Source organism: Felis catus, chromosome A2, assembly GCF_018350175.1.
Source record: "Felis catus isolate Fca126 chromosome A2, F.catus_Fca126_mat1.0, whole genome shotgun sequence".
Taxonomy (NCBI): Eukaryota; Metazoa; Chordata; class Mammalia; order Carnivora; family Felidae; genus Felis; species Felis catus.
Genome location: NC_058369.1, coordinates 157,075,397 through 157,094,691, shown reverse-complemented (window position 1 = coordinate 157,094,691; position 19,295 = coordinate 157,075,397). Strand labels below are relative to the sequence as shown.

Below are 19,295 nucleotides of genomic sequence, written 5' to 3'. Positions count from 1 at the left end.
GAAGCATGCTATCATTTTGAATATCAAATACTTTTTTTTTTTTTTTAAACAACAAAATCCTTGATAGGGATTAAATGACAAATAGTGATGTATGTCTGACACTCACACCTGAAATAGTCGTGTTCCTTCTCTGAAGACTTTCACGGTGTCAAGTCATATTTATTTTCCGGTAGGTTTTAAGGATGGCACATGTGAGGAGTACTGGCTAGCACAGTTAAATCTTCAGCCCAGTGAGGACTCCCCCCGAGGTGTCCATGTTTACAGATTGTTCTATAGTCTGGTTATGAAATGGGGGAAGGTAGTTCACCCTTTCTTCTCTCAGGATGGTAGCCCTTTCCACTCCAGGACATGAATAACGAGGCAGCCTGAAGTCCAGAACCTATCCTGAATAGATTCAAGTGGTCTTGAATTGCATCTCTCTCTTGGATTGAAAATTTCAAAATTTCAAAGTTGTTCTTACATTTTGCTCTTTTGCTTTTATTTATGTTATCTTACAAGCCCATGGACATGGAAGTTCAGAAAATGAGACCTTTAAAGAAGAGTCTGTCTATCTTCTTGAAAAGAAAAAGAAACAATTCCTCTATTTCAGGAGAAATTTAACCTAATTTTTTGCAGATAGGAAGAGAAAGTAGAATAAGTTTTATGTGGTGAATTTTTCAAATATTAAGTTCTAGAGATTGGTGACTCAACATTAGTTGCTACCCCAGTGTGGCTCCATTTAATAATGAATATAGCCATTTGGATGTAAAATATTGCAACAAATAATTGGTACATATGTCAATTTTTATGTACTCAAGTGTATCTATAAAATAAATACCCCCAAGTATAATTGTCAAATAAAAGTATGTACTTTCAAATGTATTACTAAACTGTACTTAAAGAAGCAGCAATTAACATTCCATAAATTTATGAGATTGCCTTGTCCCCATGATCACACACAGTGTGTTACCAAACTTTTTGATCTTTGCTTATCTAATAGGTAAAAAATTATATCTCAAAGTAGTCTTCATTTTCTTCCTGATATAAACCAGGCTGAGCATCTTAAAATTTTTTGTTTTAGGTTTTGGAAAACAATCACCTTAAGCAATTAAAAAGAATTATCTAAGTTCCAACACCAAAAATTCTGACTTAATTGATTTAGGATCAGGTTTGGACATTGGTATTTCAAAAATCTCCCCCAGAGATTCTAATGTGTAGAACTGCTGCTTTTACATAGAGCAAGTGGAGCTAAAATAGAAGGCTTAGGTAAAGAATGTGTCAAACATCACTAAGACTGTGCCCAAGAAGCAAAAGAGAAATGAAGATTAACCTTCTATATAAAAAACCACATCAGGTGGAAGGATCAGATCAGGTTTGGGGAAGAAAGGAGGTGGGAGGAGAGGGGTCTAGGTGAGGGGGAGGCAGAGCTGGTTGGGCTTGTTTTGTGGTATTCTGCTTCTCTTTTAGGTGAAGATGAACTTGAGGCTGAAGCTGCTTCCAAGCTCTTCTCAACCCAGGGTTGTCCTGAATCAGCAGAATGGAGTGACCAGCAGGGTAGGCAGCCATGATGAATTTGCACAAAATAATCCAGGAACTGTTGGCATCACAGATATTGGACATATAAAGAAATAGAGCAACTGCATTGGAAATGTAGAGAATGAGAAAGTAGCTGGTAACTTTGATGGTCCCCATGTGAGTCTCCATGCTGGGGTCCCTGGAGCCAGTGGCATTGCTTTCCATGTGTAGGGTGTGTCTTTTGAGAGAGATGATCAGCAGGGTGGCTGCAAAGATGAACATGATCACAGGAATGAAGATCCCCAGGTTATAGAGAAGAACCAGGTTGACCACATTGGTCTCAGTGAAGTATTTTTTCTTAGTGGAGTTGGGAGAGGGGATAGAAGAATTGTTACAATACATGGTGTTGATGTCACTGGAGAAGAGTACACTGTAGCCTAAGGAAATAAACATTGATAGCCACAGAGCCAGGACATCTGTCCCAGAAATTCTCCACTTCAGCTTGAGGAAAAGGGGTGGGAGAAATCAGCAATCTTCGCGAAGTAGAAGCTGAGCCAGGCAGCAAGCCAGAGGCTACAATGATTTAAGAACATGAAAGTTATTTTGTACCATATATAACATCTTCATTATAAAAATGTGGGGATGTTGAGCTGAAGGTAATTTCTATCATCATGAAGCTTTGGAGAGGTATTCTGGATACACTCAAGAAAAACAGGATCCTGCTTATTGGAAACTGCCTTATTTTTAATACATTCAGCTATATTTATAGCCATGATGAACCCATTTGCAATGATACCAATGATGCATTCAGTGCCTATAATTGTTAAAATTGAGAGGATGTGAAATGGTGAAAATTCATTATCTGCAGGATCGCAGGTTTTTGTCATCCTGAGTTGTCACCCCTGTTTGGTGTCTGGAGGAAAATGCCTCTCTAGCGTTTGATAGGCAGATCCTCAGTAGCTCCCACTATTCATGTCATAGGAGGAAGCCTTTGATGCATCATTTCCAAATTCATTCCATTTTTTTATCTCAGAATTCTTAGCTCTAAATCTGGGGATGCAAATGATGGAAGGATTTGCTTTCTAATCCTCTTCCATGTCCATTTGGACTTGTCGGTTTTAGTTCAATTATGGGGCCCAGGAAGGACTAGAGTCAAGCCCGATGCGGGACTTGAACCCATGAACCGTGAGATCATGACCTGAGCCGAAGTCAGACGCTCAACTGACTGAGCCACCCAGGTGCCCCAATCTTTTGTATATTTTTAAAAATTTTTAAATTTTATTTAAATCCAGGCTAGTTAACATATAGTGGAATAATGATGTTAGAAGTAGAATTTAGTGATTCTCATCACTTACATATAACACCCAGTGCTCACCCCAACAAGTGCCCTTCTTAATGCCTATCATCCATTTAGCCCATCCTCCACTCAATATCCTTCCAGCAACCCTTAGTTTGTTCTGTGCATTTAAGAGTCTCTTACAGTTTGTCTCCCTCTCTTTTTTTAATCTTATTTTTCCTTCTCTTTCTCTATGTTCATCTGTTTTGTTTATTAAATTCCACATATGAGTAAAATCATATGACATTTGTCTTTCTCTGGCTGACTTATTTCACTTGAGTACATGCTCCTTTATAAACCACTAACGTGGTATTGAGAACCATGGCCTTTACTAATGCCAGTTAAGTAGAACATCTGCCTGCCAAGTCACCATTTAACTTAGTTTCACTTGTGACCTCAGGGAACTGATTGGAAATAATAATAATAAATTCAAAGTCAATATAATATATAAATCAATGTATGCTATGTATAGCGTGTGTGTGTGTGTGTGTGCGCGCGTATGCTAGACACTGTTCAAATACTTTATCTCATCAGATTTAAGCCACACAGCAATTCAGTGAAGAATGTATTTTGTTATCTACACTTTGCAGATGAGGAAACTGAGGCTAAATAACTTGTCCCAAGTCACACATCTAGAAAGAGACAGTGTTGGGATTCTACCTCAGGTCACCTGGTTCCAGAGTCCATCTTCTTACCACTCTTTATATTTCCTACACCCATGTGTGGATCCTTTTGTGTGCACCAAAGACAAAAGTTAGGGTTGACTTGACTGTAACATTTTTTTTCCTGGTAGTCTTTTATGATGCCTTCACTATTTAAGGGAAGAATAATTGAGTTAAAAAAAAAGCGTAATCTAGCTTTCTACCTGTGAGACTTTCTTTCCTACTCACACAGAACACTTCACTTCTGACACTTCTGGTCATCGAACATGTGTGTGGTTTTGTTTTGTTTTGTTTTGTTTTGTTTTGTTTTCCCCACACCAGGCCATTCTGTGATAGTAGCTGGGTGTCCTACAATTTACCTCAATTCAGACACTAACTGCCTGTTTATTATTATTTATTAATAACAGTTTATTATAAAAGGATATGCTAAAGGCTACGGATGATTCTTCAGGTGGAAGAGACGCAGAAGGCAGAGTATGTCCACGCCCTCCCCAGGGGCCCCACTCTCCAAACACCTCACATGTTCACCAGCCTAGAAGCTCTCTGAACCCAGTCCTGTGCGATTTTTATGGAGGCTTCATCACGTAGGCGGGATTGAGTAAATCATTAGCCATTAGTGATAGTGTCAACTCTCACCCGCCCCCGCCCAGCACCCCCCCCCCCCACCCGTCTAGAAATCAGGGGGTGGGACTGAAAGTTCCAAACCTCTAATCACATGATTGGCTCTCCTGGCAGCCTGCCCCCAGCTTATGTGTGATCCATTGGAAAGCCACATCATTAACATAACCAAAGACACCTTTATAACACTCATCTCTTCGGAAATTCCAAGGGTTTTAGGAGCTCTGCTAGAGAAACAAGACCAAATGTATTTATTATGATATGATATGATATGATATGATATGATATGATATGATTGATATGATACAATATACATAATCATACCATAATATACAATATCACAATGGTAAAACAAGAAGACACTAATTTTCAAGAGATACAACTTCGTTGCAAAATGAATTACTTAACAGATAATAAACTTCTTTTGTTACATATAAATATTTAAAGGCCTACACAAAATTTACCTTTCATTTAAATAGAACACTATGAAAATGAGGATTGAAGGTATTAAAAAAAGAAAAACTGGAGGCATCTGGGTGGCTCACTCTGTTAAGTGTCCAACTCTTGATCTCTGCTCAGGTCATGATCACACTGTTTGTGAGTTCAAGCCCCACATCGGGCTCTGTGCTGATAGTGTGCAGCCTGCTTGAGATTCTCTCCTACTTTCTGCCCTTGCTTGTGCTCTCTCTCTCTCTCTCTCTCTCTCTCAAAATAAATAAATACACTTAAAAAGAAAGAAAGAAAACCACAGGCCCAAAATGATGCCACTTAGACCAAGTTCCCAAACCAGGCCTTAATACTCAATCTAATTGCAACTTCAGTCTCCCCCAGAAATATTGCCCTAATTGTCTGGAATTTTCCGGCCAGCACTAAAGAAGTAATCTGTCACTGGGACTCTCTCAGTCCCCCCCAAGAGATGAAGTAAACTGCAAGATAAGATCCTCTGCCCTTTTCCCTGAAAGAAAGTGACCTTGCCTGGAGCCATCCTTTCTTTTCTTTCCCTAGTAACTTCCTTGCCCCTCCTCCATCCTATAAACCTTCCATTTTGTACAACTCTTCGAGGGCCTTGCTACTTGCCAGATGAGGTGCTGCCCGATACATCGCTTGTTGAATAAAGCCAGTTAGATCTTCAAATTTACTTGGTTGAATTTTGTTTTTGTTTTTGTTTTTGTTTTTTTTTAAGAAAGGAAAAGTTCCCCGTTCCTTTACAACATAGGCTAACCAACAGTAGGGTAAAAACAGCACCAGAATCACTCAACCTATTTTGGAATATTAAAACTAAAAGAGATGGCCATTGTATAGCAGGATTCTCACACAGAGAGACGGATCACGAGGCTTTCTTTTCCAGGAAGCACTTTATTTGTCGTGCCAGCATGGGCTCAGTGGGTTTGTACCCGGGAAAACCGAGCCCTGAGCGCAGCAGGGTGTAGCCTTTTGCGCAATTGCTGCTTCTTTGTCTCCCATATATGGTGACACACATAGTCTGATTGGAGCCCGTCCAAGTTTCAGAGTTGTGTCAGAGTTATGCATACGTGTATAGGAGTTGATTGGGCCACGTTGCCTTCCTTTGTTCTGAGAAGGCCCCCACCACATTCCTTAGGGAGGGGCTCTACCTCTACAATTGGGGTGGTCATTTCTAATTTTAAAATGTATGCACGGGACAAATGATGATAAAATTGACCTCTCAATTCAGAGTAAATAGACTTTCATGAATGAACATAACTCTAAAGTAATGACAAGTAATTCTAACAAAGAGAAGGTTGGTGAGTGAGGTGTCTCTGAAAATCTTCATAACATTTGTTTTCTTCTTACTTAAGGCCTCTTTTTAAAAAAAGCAAAAAGCTTATGAAGGTTTTCTGGCCTGATAAACTGAGACAAGTTTTTGTGGATTTTACCATCTTGTCTTTAAATGCCTGTTTTTGAACTCCAGATATTTCCTTCGAATACAGTGTCGTAAACAACTCTGCTTGTTTCCACACACTTGTGGAAGCAGCTCAGGACCTCTGATTTGGTTTGAAGAGGTTTTTCTTGTCACTGGCTCTTCCCCAGCTCTGCCCACCCAGGTCTCCGACAGTAAGGGGGAAGGGGACTGGCTCCGTTAAGAGTCTGATGATTCTCTCCTCCTTTCTTTGCTAATCACAGTGTCTCACTCTCAGCTCTGTCACCTGTAGTGCCTAACCCCCTGGGAGGCGGTACCGATACTTGCTGGTGAATGAGTGATCTTACCAATGGCCCAGAGAACTTCTTCCTAATGACTGGCATCCAGAGAAGGCAGTTCAACCACCCCATAAATCTAGAATTTTTGCAGGTTTTTTTTTTTTTTTTTAATTTTTTTTTTTAATTTTTTTTTTTTCAACGTTTATTTTTGGGACAGAGAGAGACAGAGCATGAACGGGGGAGGGGCAGAGAGAGAGGGAGACACAGAATCGGAAACAGGCTCCAGGCTCTGGGCCATCAGCCCAGAGCCCGACGTGGGGCTCGAACTCACAGACCGCGAAATCGTGACCTGGCTGAAGTCGGACGCTTAACCGACTGCGCCACCCAGGCGCCCCAATTTTTGCAGGTTTGATGCCCAAATTGAGTGTGGGAGTGTGAATAACAAGGCTGAGTTGAGAGCACAGCAGTTCTCTGTATTAAGGTCTAATACTGTGAGAGGAACACTGGTGGGAGATAGAGAGTACAGGGTGGGGGTGCGGGCGGGGATAAGTTAGAGGGAGGGGCAATGACCTCAGCCTGTGGCTGGGCTTCCTAGTGTTCAGGGGTCGCACAGAGGCCGTGGGCAGGAGCAGGGGCCACAGCCATCATGAGAGGCACCTCAGAAGAAGCTCTGCTTGTCACAGCCAATGGCAGAGTTGCTTCCTACAATGGAAAGAACATTGTTGTTGTTGACAGGAACTCCCAGGGACAGTCTGAAGTGGGGGGAGGTAACTTTTCTAGGTGAAGAGATGATCTTTAAAGTTTATTTATTTATTTTGAGAGAGAGAGAGAGAGAGAGAGAGAGAGAGAGAGAGAGGAGAAGAGAGAGAATCCCAAGCAGACTATGCACTGTTAGCGTGGAGTCAGATGTAGGGCTCGAAATCATGGAGCCAGGAGGTCATGATCTGAGCCAAAACCAAGAGTCGGACACTTACCCAACTGAGCCACCCAGGGGCCCTGAAGAGATGATCTTTTCAAGTAGAACTAGTGGAATTAGTAGAAACTAAATGATAAATCTAGTTTAATATATCCTGGATGTATTCAAGTGTGTGTGTAACCACGGAAATCTCATCAAGAGGACGTTGAACCATTAATGACAGAGTAAATGGCTTCAAGCAGTTGTTTATTTGCTATATCTTTAATTTATTATTTTGAAATAGTTTTTGACATAGAGATGTGCTGTAAAGATACTACAGAGAATTCCCATTTATACCCCTAACCCAGCTTCTCCTAATGCTTACATCTGACATAACTGTGGCACAATGACCAAAACTAAGAAGTTAGTACTGTTACAAACACTGTTAGTTACACTGTAGGCTTTGTTTGGATTTTTCAGTTTTCCACTGATGTCTTTTTCCTGTTCCAAGATCCAGTCTAGAATACCACCTTGTGTTTAATCATTGTGTATCTTTATTCTCTTTGAATCTGTAACAGATTCTTGGTCTTTGCTTTTCTTTCCTGACCATGACAGCTTTGAAGAAACATACCGGTCAGGTATTTTGTGAAGTAGTGCTTAGCTTGGGTTTGTCTCATGTTTTCTCGTGGTTATAGGGGAGTTACGGGTTTTGAGGAATACCCCAGAGGTGAGGTGCCCTTCTCATTGCAAGGGGTACACCCTGCCAGCATCTTATTACCGGTGATGGGAAACTTGAATACTTGGTTTACATCACATCTACCAGTTTTCTCCACCATAAAAAGTTACTTTTTTCTTTCCTTTCTTTTCATACTCTATTCATTTGAAGTGAGTCACTAAATCTGGCCCATACTCAGGGGGAGAGGAATTAAGCTTTGCTTCCTGGAAGGAGGAATCTCAAAGAATTTGTGGACGTATTTGAAAACCTCCACAGGAATATTCTGGAGGGGATACTTTGAAGCTATGCAAATATCTTGTTTTTCCTTAAACCCTCCTCTGCTAATGTCAGCATTCATTAGCAGATGTTGACTGCAACAATTAAAAAAAATTTTTTTTAATGTTTATTTATTTTTGAGACAACACGAAAGACAGAGTGCAAGCAGCAGAGGGGCAGACAGAGGGAGACACAGAATCTGAAGTGGGCTCCAGGCTCTGAGCTGTCAGCCCAGAGCCCAACGCAGGGCTCAAACTCACGGACATGAGATCATGACCTGAGCTGAAGTCAGACGCTCAACCCACTGAGCCACTCAGGTACCCCAACTGCAACAATTATTACATTGCTGTGCTGTTGTAATTTTTTATTTTCTTCATTCCTTTTACTTGTATTAATTAGATTTCTTCTGTAAGGAAGAGTTTTTTCTTTCCCATCATTTATTTATTTAATCAAACATTAATTTGCATTACTATATACTTATGGACTTTGTATTTATTCTGTTATGGTCTAATACTATTTTTATTTATAGTGCTGCTCAGATTGGTTAAGCTTTTGGTAACTGGGAACTCTTTCATGTAGGCTCTTATGTCTTTGATGTGACTCCATTTTTGTTTTTGTTTTCTTACTTTCAGGCATTATGGGATGTTCCGGTCATCCTGCTCCAACCCTAGAATTATCCTTGTTGCTCCAATCCAACCCCTAAATCCCTGGCAACCACTAATTTGTTTTCTGTTGAATACTTTTGCTTTCTCCATATAACATATAAATGGTTTTATACAGTATATAGCCTTTTGGGTCTGGCTTTCACTTTGCAAAATGTCGTTAAGATGTAACCATTTAAATGAATTTATAGTTCAGCCACTTTTATTGTTGAGTAGTATGACATCGTATGGATAGATCAGTTTGTTGTCCATTCTCTTGTTGAAGGACATTTCCAGTTTTTGGCAATGGTGAATAACATCATGTGTATAAGTTTTCTTTTTGCTTGGGCAAATCCCTGAAAGTAGGATTTCTGAGTTGTACAGTAAATTCTTAACTTTTAAAGAAACTGCTGAACTCTTTACCAGAGTAGTTGTACTGTTTTTCATTTTTACTAGCAATGTGTGAGAGTTCAAGTTGCCCTGCATCTTACCTAGTACCTAGTATTGTCAGTGTTATGTGTGTGGGGGCGTGAGGGGATGGTGGGTAGAGAGGGTGGGAGGTTGGGGGGTTTGTTTTTGTTTGTTTTGTTTTAGTCATTTTAGATGTATAGTGGTATTTCACTGCGATTTTGATTTGCACTTACCTAATGACTAGTGGTGTTGAACATCTGTTTATAGGCTAATTGGACATAAATTTATCTTCTTTGATAAAATGTTCTCAGATTTTTGCCTAGTTTGAAAAAATTAAGTTGTTTGCTTATTGTTGAACTTTTGAAATTCTTTTTTTTTTAAAAGGTTATTTATTTTGAGAGGGAGAGAGAGAGTGCACACGCATGTGAATTGGGGAGGGGCAGAGAGAGAGGGAAAGAGAATCCCTGTCAGGGCAGAGCCTGACATGTTGTGCAATCCCAGAACTCTGGGAGTTGCTCAACTGACTGAGCCATCCAAGCACCCCAAATTTTTAAAATCCTTTATCATAGTTATGAGTCCTTTATCACCTGTATGCTTTGCAAGTACCGTATAACCTTGGTTTGTGAGCATAATTAATTCTGGAAACATGCTTGTCATCCAAAGCGCTTGTATATCAAAGCTAATTTCCCCATAAGAAATAATGGAAATTCAGATGATTAGTTCCACAACCCAAAAATATTCATATAAAAATGATCATAACATGGTAATATAATGCAAAATAATAAAAAATATAAAGAAAAATAAATTAACTTACACTTCTCTTTGAAAACCTTCATGGCTGGTGTGAGGGACACAAGAGACAGGAGGGTTATTGTGTAGAACGACTTCCATCACTATCACTAACAGAATCACTGCCATCTATTGGCTCAATGGAATCTTTTTCTGCATGGGGGCCATTGTATACACTCACATGGATGTTGACTATAGTACAGTAGTAATAAGCCTAGTCATATACTGTATTTAATGTAACTGGCAATAAGGCGGCAGAGAAAAGGGTCCATATCTGCAGGCAGCCCGACCTAGAATAAAGCAAAGCATTCCTAAGCTTACTCTTGTATGGAAAAGCAAAGGACTGTCCATATGTGCCAAGTGACAAAATACACTAGTGCCAGTTGTGGGAAACTTCCAACATTCTGAAAAATCACTGATTTCTGCCAAACACCATGGCCTGAGACCGAGCATCCCAGCATGGGAACTGATCACCCACAATCTCACAGCAAGAGAGTGAGACAGAGAGAGAGAGAGAGAGAGAGAGAGAGAGAGAGAGAGAGAGAGAGAAAAGAACCATTGGCTCAGTTGTGATCATGTGATACTCTGCATCATGTACTACTCATATTGCAAGACATCGCTCTTTTACCAAGTTAAAATTTATTAGAAATGGTTGCTCGTCTTACAGAACACTTGCAGAACAAGTTACTTGCAATCCGAGGTTTTACTGTATTTCCTCTTAGCCCATGGCTTGTCTTTTATTCTGTTAACAATGTCTTCTACAGAACGAAAGTTTGATACTTTTATAAGTTTCAATTTATCAATTTTTCTTGAATGGACTGTGCTTTTGCTGCTATATTGAACAACTCTCTGCCACATCCAAGGTCACAAAAACTTTCTCTTGTTTTATTTGAGAAGTTGTATAATTTGATCTTTTATATTTAGGTCCATGACCCATTCCAATTTAACTTTTGTATGAACTGTGAGGAATGTGTCAAGGTATTAGGTATTTTGTTTTGTTTTGTTTTGCATGTGGATAACCAGTTGTTCCAGAACCATTTATTGATAGAAGTATCCTTTCTTCATTGGCTTGCCTTGGTGCCCTTGTCAAAAATCAGTTGTCTATATTTATGTGGGTCTACTTTTCAACTGTCTCTTCTGTTCCATTGATCTATGTATCTTTTTGTGAATAACACCACCAATTTTTTTTTCATTTAAAAAATTTATTTAATTCAAGTTAGTTAATATATAGTGTAGTAATGGTTTCAGGAGTAGATTTAGTGATTCATCACTTACATATAACACTCAGTGCTCATCCCAACAGGTGCCCTCCTTAGTACCCATCACCCAGTTAGCCCATCACCCACCACCCCCCCAGCAACCCTTAGTTTCTTCTCTGTATTTGAGTCTCTTATGGTTTGCCTTTCTGTCTGTTTTTATCTTATTTTCTTTCCTTTTCCTTATGCTGATCTGTTTTGTTTCTTAAATTCCATACGTGAGTGAAATCATATGGCATTTTTCTTTCTCTGTCTTATTTCACTTAGTACCACACATTCTAGTTCCATCCATGTTGTTGCAAATGGCAAGATTTCATTCTTTTTGATCACTGAGTAATAGTCCATTGTATATATATACCACATCTTCTTTATCCACTCATCAGTTGATGGACATTTGGGCTCTTTCCATATTTTGGGTATCGTTGATAGTGTTGCTATAAACATTGGGGTGCATGTCCCCCTTTGCAACAGCTTTTTTGTATCCTGTGGGTATATACCTAATAGTGCAATTGTTGGATCGTAGGATAGTTCTATTTTTAATTTTTTGAGGAACCTCCACACTGTTTTCCAGAGTGGCTGCCCCAGTTTGCATTCCCACCAACAGTGCAAGAGGGATCCCCTTTCTCTGCATCCTCGCCAACATCTGTTGTTTCCTGAGTTGTTAATATTAGCTATTCTGCCAGGTGTGAGGTAGTATCTCATTGTGATTTTGATTTATATTTCCCTGATGATGAGTGATGTTGAGCATCTTTTCATGTGTCTGTTAGCCATCTGGATGTCTTCTTTGGTAAGTGTCTGTTCATGTGTTTTGCCCATTTCTTCACTGGATTATTTGTTTGTGGGTGTTGAGTTTGATAGTTCTTTATAGATTTTGGATACTAACCCTTTATCTGATATGTCATTTGCAAATATCTTCTCCCATTCCATAGGCTGTCTTTTAGTTTTGTTGATTGTTTCCTACTACCAATTATTGTAACTGTGTAATAGATTTTGAAATTGAATCTTCTGAATTTGTTCATGCTTTTCAGAGTTGTTTTGCTATGAGTAGAGCCTCTCGGGGGGGAACCCAAAAACTTGGAGCAGATTCTTTTCAGCAGTAACTATCATAGCATTTCACAGGACCATTTTCTTCCTTTGGTTTCTGTTTCCTACCACAGAAACTGCCACATCTTTCACTAGTCTCTTGAATAGAAGTAAAAAGTAGAGGGGCATTCCCTTCTTTCTTTTTATCTTTTATCTTTTTTAAAAAAATGTTTGTTTGTTTGTTTATTTATTTATTTATTTATTTATTTATTTAGTGTGTGTGTGTGTGTGAGAGAGAGAGAGAGAGAGAGAGAGAGAGAGAGAGAGAAAGAATGAAAGAGAGAGAATCCCAAGATCCCAAGCAGGCTCCATGCTGCCAGTATAGAGCCCAATGTGGGGCTCAGTCTCATGAACTGTGAAATCATGATCTGAGCTGAAATCAAGAGTCAGACACTCAACTGACTAAACCACCCAGGCGCACCTCTTTTTTTTTTTTTTAATGTTTACTAATTTTTGAGAAAGAAAGAGCATGCACTGAGGGGAGGGGCAGAGAGAGAGGGAGACAGAGAATCCAAAGCAGAGTCTGCACTGACAGCAGATAGCCCCATGAGGGGTTCAAACCCACAAACTGCAAGATTGTGACCTGAGCTGAAATTGGATGCTTAATCAACTGAGCCACCCAGGTGTCTCTCCCTTCTTCATTAAAAAAAAGAAAATCTTTATTAGGGGCGCCCAGCTGGCTCAGTCGGTGGACCTTGTGACTCTTGATCTCAGGATTGTGGGTTTGAGCACCATGGTGTAGAGATTACTTTTTTTAAAATGTTTATTTATTTTGAAAGAGAGAGAAAGAGTGTGAGTGGTAGGAGGTGCAAAGAGAGATGGAGACAGACAAATCTGAAGCAGATTCTGCACTGTCAGCACAGAGTCCAATGTGGGGCTAAACTCACAAACCATGAGGTCATGACGTGAGCCAAAATTAAAGGTTGGTCACTCAACTGACTGAGTCACCCAGGCACTCCCGGGTGTAGAGATTACTTAAAAATAAAATCTTAAAAAAAAAAAATCTTTATCATACTAAATCCAGAGGCAAGTGATAATCTATACAGAGTATTATAAGATCACAAGAGTTACATTTCATACTTGTTATACTCTAGAGATCCCTATAGTTGATTTTGTTAAGATAGCTTTGTTTTGTTCATGGCACAATTACCTTTCATCATGTAGTAAGCTCTGTGCTTCTTTTCTCCCCCGTGCGCATGCTTATGACTCTCCTTACTTACAGAGATTCTATGAAAATATTTTGTGTAGTTAATTATAGTTTTGATATTAATAATTATTTTTCATTTGAAAAATGTAGAATATTTTAAATAACTATAAAAAAGACTAAAGTTTGCATCTCAGCAATGACTATTGTATTTGATATTTTGCAATTATCTAATTTCTACATATTTTATTTTAAAAATATTGGGGCACCTGGGTGGCTCAGCTGGATAAGCAACTGACTTCAGCTTAGGTCATGATCTCGCGGTTCGTGGGTTTGAGCCCCGTGTCAGACTCTGTGCTGACAGCTCAGACCCTGGAGCCTGTGTCTCCCTCTCTCTGCCCCTCCCCCACTCATGTTCTGTCTCTCACTCTCTGTCTCAATATAAATAAACATTAAAATTTTTTTAAATTAGTTGTAAAAGCAATGATACAATAATAAACATTTTGCCTCAAATAAAAGACCTGTAGTTGTCTCATAAACAGAGGACAAACTGGTGATTGCCAGAAAGAAGGGGGTAGGGGGAGAGATGAAGTAGGTGGAGGGGATTAAAAGATACAAACTTTCAGTCACAAAATAAGTAAGTCACAGAAAAGTACAGCATAGGAAATCTAGTCATTAATAGTGTAATAACATTGTATGGTGACAGACGGTGGCTACACTTATCAGGGAGAGCGTTAAGTAATGTATAGACTTGTCAGATCACAATGTTGTATACCTGAAACTAACATAACATTGTATATTAACTATACGTCAAAAGACAACAAACCCTTTGTTGTATTTTACACTCAGCTCAGATTTGCTGTTAAAACATATCTTCTTTTTGACATTTTATAGTTCCACTTCCTAAAAAATGTTGATTTATTTATTTTTAGAGACAGGGAGAAAAAGAGAGAGAGCATGTGCATGGTGGAGGAGGGGCAGAGAGAGAGAGGGAGACAGAATCCCAAGCAGGCTAGGCGCTGTCAGCACAGAGCCCGAAGTGGGGCTCCAACTCCTGAAATCATGAGATCATGACCTGAGCAGAAATCAAGAGGCCGGCGCTTAACCCACTGAGCTACCCAGTTGCCCTTTGACATTTTATGGTTTTAATCTTAAAAGCAATTCACAAAGAATAAATAAAAATAAAAAATAAAATTATTGGTATATGAAAAAAACTTTCTAAAAATGTACTAGCCTCTTGGCATATACTCTCTATATAAACTTTTACCACAACAATATTGTGACCATTTTTCTACATTGTTAGGTGTTTATTTATTTATTTATTTATTTATTTTTTATTTTATTTTTTATTTTTTAAAATTTATATCCAAATTAGTTAGCATATAGTGCAACAATGATTTCAGGAGTAGATTCCTTAGTGCCCTTTACCCATTTAGCCCATCCCCCCTTCCACAACCCCTCCAGTAACCCTCAGTTTGTGCTCCATATTTATGGGTCTCTTCTGTTTTGTCCCCCTCCCTGTTTTTATATACTTTTTGTTTCCTTCCCTTATGTTCATCTGTTTTGTCTCTTAAAGTCCTCAGATGAGTGAAGTCATATGATTTTTGTCTTTCTCTGACTAATTTCACTTAGCATATTGCTCTCCAGTTCCATCCACATAGTTGCAAAATGGCAAGGTTTCATTCTTTTTGATTGCTGAGTAATATTCCGTTGTAGTTAAGTATTCTTTTATAGTATCATTTTATTTTTTTTAATTTTGTTATTAAAAAATTTTTTTAAACCTTTATTTATTATTGAAAGACAGAGAGACACAGAGCGTGAGCAGGGGAGGGGTAAAGAGAGGGGGAGACACAGAATCTGAAGCAGGCTCCAGGCTCCGAGCTGTCAGCACAGAGCCCGATGCGGGGCTCTAATTCACAAAGTGTGATATCATGACCTGAGCCCAAGTTGGACGCTTAACCGACTGAGCCACCCAGGTGCCCCTTATAGTATCATTTTAATGAATAAACATGGTATCACAAAAGAAAGCAATTCATCGAAAGTCATTTTTCACATAGTAACAACAATAACAATAGCAAACAGCGCTTAAACAAGGTAGGAGAGGGAAGTAGTGTGGAGGAGGGGCAAAAGAAGACCATGCGAGACAGGGAAATGACCCTCAAGTAAGACTCCCGTAAACCGCAAAGAAGCAGCTCTTCTTGCATACCGTTGGCTGATGTTAGTCATAGAGCAGCATTTATTCTCAGAAGAGGCTTGGAAATGCAATCTGTTTGGAGGTAATAGTGTCTGATCCAAAGTACAATTACATTGGATAAAGAGGATTTTTTTTTTCTTGTGAAGCAGCAGGGTGGACATTTGATTACAAATTCAATTTTTTAAATAGTTACCTGGTTAGTTTGTCAATTTTGCGGGGGAGTGATTTTAATTATTTATATTTTTTCTAGAAAAATGTCTGTTTCATGTGGGTTTTCAGCCTTCTTTAGCATAAAATTAGACCTATGAGTTTGGAGTAAACCTCCACTATTTATTCTATAGTTATTGCCTCTTTTTTTTTCTTTGTCTAGTATGGTCTGTGTCTTTTCTCATTGTTTTCTAATTAGAAGTTTTCTTGTTTTGCTAGATATCCCATCTCCTACCCTGAAGATTCAGTTCTAGGTTTTGTTTATCTTTCATTGTTTCTTTCATTTCTGTTGCATTATCTCTTCATGTATCATTAATATAATTTTACATCTTCCTTTAGTTTTATTTTGTCACTTTTTTAAGGTTTTTTTTTAGTTGAATGCCTAGACAACTGGTTTTCAATTTTTCTTATTTTTCTTAATGTTTATTTGTTTTTGAGGGGAGTAGAGAGAGAGAGAGAGAGAAAGAGCAAGCAAGTGAGCACGAGCGGGGAAAGGGCAGAGAGAGAGGGAAACACAGAATCTGAAGCAGGCTCCAGGCTCTGAGCCGTCAGCACAGAGCTCCATGTGGGGCTTGAACCCACGAACTGTGAGATCATGACCCGATCCAAAGTCGGACGCTTAATCGACTGAGCCACCCAGGCGCCCTGCTTATTTATTTTTTTAAATAAATAAGTATATACATTTACTGCTAAGTACTATGTTATAGTAGCCCTGTGAAATTTGGTGTGTAGGACTTCTATTGTCATATGTTTCTAACTATGTTTGTAACCTCCCTTATGATTTCCTTTTAAAGAATTTCTTTGAATGGGTAAAACTTGTACATACTAATAAATTTTTTGAGCACATATTGTATACCAGGCACTTGGGATACAGAAGTGAAACACAGTGATCCTATCTCAAGAAACTCTAAAGATTAGTGCCTATGGGTATTACAATAGGTTTTTTTTTTAAGGTTTTTTTTTATTTTAAGTTTACTTATTTATTTTGAAAGAGAGAGAGAGAAAGCATGAGCAGGGAGGGGCAGAGAGAGAGAATTCTAAGCAGGTTCTGTGCTGTCAGTTCAGAGCCTGATCCGATGCAGGACTTGATCCCACAAACCCATGACCTGAACCATAATCAAGAGTTGGACGCTTAACTGACTGAGCCACCCAAGTGCCCCATAGGTATTACAGTTGTAAAAGGTATTTTCTCTCAATGACTTAGTATGTTGGATGGTAAGTAGGTCTCTGAGGCAGGCTGGATGGTGAATAATCAAGTTGACTGCAATGGTTAAGTAAAGGGCTCAGATGAATGAGGCCAGGATTGATGTTCAGTACAGGTGCCCGTAAGTCAGCCTCTTTTTGTTCCTGTACAGCTAATCTCAGTTACTGATCTTGTAAACAGTTACCCTGACACAGGAAAAAGTAATGCAACTAGGTCAAACATTTTTATTCACTGTGTGCATAAAGAGTTGTATTCCTACATAACTTTTTATTATATTTATTAGAAAAATAACCCTGTTTACTTTCCCCTCCCCATCTCATTTCCCCTCTTCAGAGGAAATCATTTTCAATTCGTTTATCCATTTCATTTGATATTTTTCTCCATGTCTCTAAATAACATACCTATTGTGCTACCTCTTGATTTTTTTTTTTTTTCTTTCTAGTTTTGGTCATTTTCTTTTGACTTCCCACTTTGCAAGATGAGGGTTTAGCTCTATTTCACTCTCCACATAGCAGCTTCGTACACCCACACTCACACATTCTACTGGTCCCTCATGCCTCCCATACATTTATATTATAATAAGTGGTTAATACAATGTCTGATATTTACATCACTATGACAATGCAAATAAAGTTTGTAGTTGAGCCTCAGGTGATACCTTGTGATTACTTTTTGTTTTATATGCAGATTTTTGTTCTCCCTAGAGCAATTGAAAGAGAATTTGTTGCTTAGTTTTTTACTAAGCAAGATGTCATCAACTCATTCCAACTTTGATCCTGATTTTCTAAATATTTTTCAATATGCTCAGCCATATCAGATATTCTATGTCTTGTAGACATAACTAGTTGATCCTTTCTATCTACTCCAAACTGGATAGGGTTGGAGATCTCTGAAGGCCTGCTGCCCTCTTGCTATTTTAGACTCTCCCTTCTCTATTATCCTGGTGAGTCTCTTTACTTTTGTCTTACGGTGAATTCCCTGTTGTCTGGTTTTCTTGGCTTACTCCCTTAATTTGGTGGAGCACTTCTTTAAATTTGCATGTCAAAAGATATCTTTATTCTAACTTCCCAACCAGTGAATGTTATGGCTGTGAATTGAATTCCTCAGCCATTGCCATTGTAGAGTCTAATCACAATTTTGTTCCTTTACATGTAACTTAACGTCTCTTTCTCTGGAGTCACAAAATACCTTCTCTTTGTCTACACTATCCTGAATTTTCATAATGATATCTTTTGCTGGATGTTTATTTTACTAACTGGACTGGGATTTCAATCTGGAAAATCACATCTTCCAATTTGGGCAGTATGTCAATTATCAATTTATTGATTCCTTTTACTTTTTTTTCTCCCTTCTTTCTTTTCTGAATTCCTAATATTTGTGGTTGGACTTTAACATTTTTTTCATCTCTTTAGCATTTTATTCTTGTTATGCCCAGAATTCGTGATCCCCAAAGACCACCAGGGAGCCGAGTGCGATGCAAAAGCAAAGAGCCTTTATTCGAGCTAGCTCGAGCTCAATCCCCTACCTGCACCGATGCAGCGGTGAGATACTGGGGAGAGAGAGCGAGTTTCAAAAGGACAAAGGTTTTATTGGGGCCTAGGGGCAGTTGGTGAGGTAATGCCTGTGGCCTCAGCCGATTGGCTGGGGAAGAGTCGGAGTCCTGTTACAGGTCGCGGGGCGTGTTTTGATTGGGAAGTTTGAACGGGTGAGCGGGAGGTTACTCAAGGGGAGGAGGCATGGTCAAGGTGAAGGACACAGAACAAGATGGAGTCCCCCGGCGTAGGCCCGCCCTTTCAATTCTAATTTCTGAGAGATTTCCTTGACTTTTTCTTCCAACCATTCCATTGAATGTTTTCATTTCTACTATTGTTTTTTAAACTACCATATGTCTCTTTCTCCCCTCTAATATTCCTTTTTTTTTAATTAAAAAAAATTTTTTTAATGTTTATTTATTATTGAGAGACAGAGAGACACAGAGCGTGAGCAGGGGAGGGGTATAGAGAGGAGGAGACACAGAATCCGAAACAGGCTCCAGGCTCTGAGCTGTCAGCACAGAGTGAGACGCAGGGCTCAAACTCACAAACTGTGAGATCATGACCTGAGCTGAAATCAGTCACCCAACCAACTGAGCCACCCAGGCATCCCTCTAATATTCCTTTTTAATAATGCCCTGTTCTTGCTATATGTATGAAGGTGTTTTTAATTGTCTTTTG

The 19,295-nt window shown here is 39.0% G+C and overlaps 2 protein-coding genes across 11 annotated transcripts in view; one reads left to right on the top strand and one right to left on the bottom strand.

The window, feature by feature from the left end:
* The window catches only part of KEL (Kell metallo-endopeptidase), a 281,013-nt gene that overhangs the window by 64,959 nt on the left and 196,759 nt on the right, over nt 1–19,295 (top strand). The window lies entirely within an intron of this gene.
* On the bottom strand, nt 1,246–5,211 carry TAS2R39 (taste 2 receptor member 39). The gene is given in 5 exon segments (XM_045042062.1): nt 1,246–2,012; nt 2,015–2,104; nt 2,107–2,219; nt 2,221–2,425; nt 5,148–5,211. Coding segments are annotated over 5 exon segments (1,137 nt in total). The 3' UTR covers nt 1,246–1,347.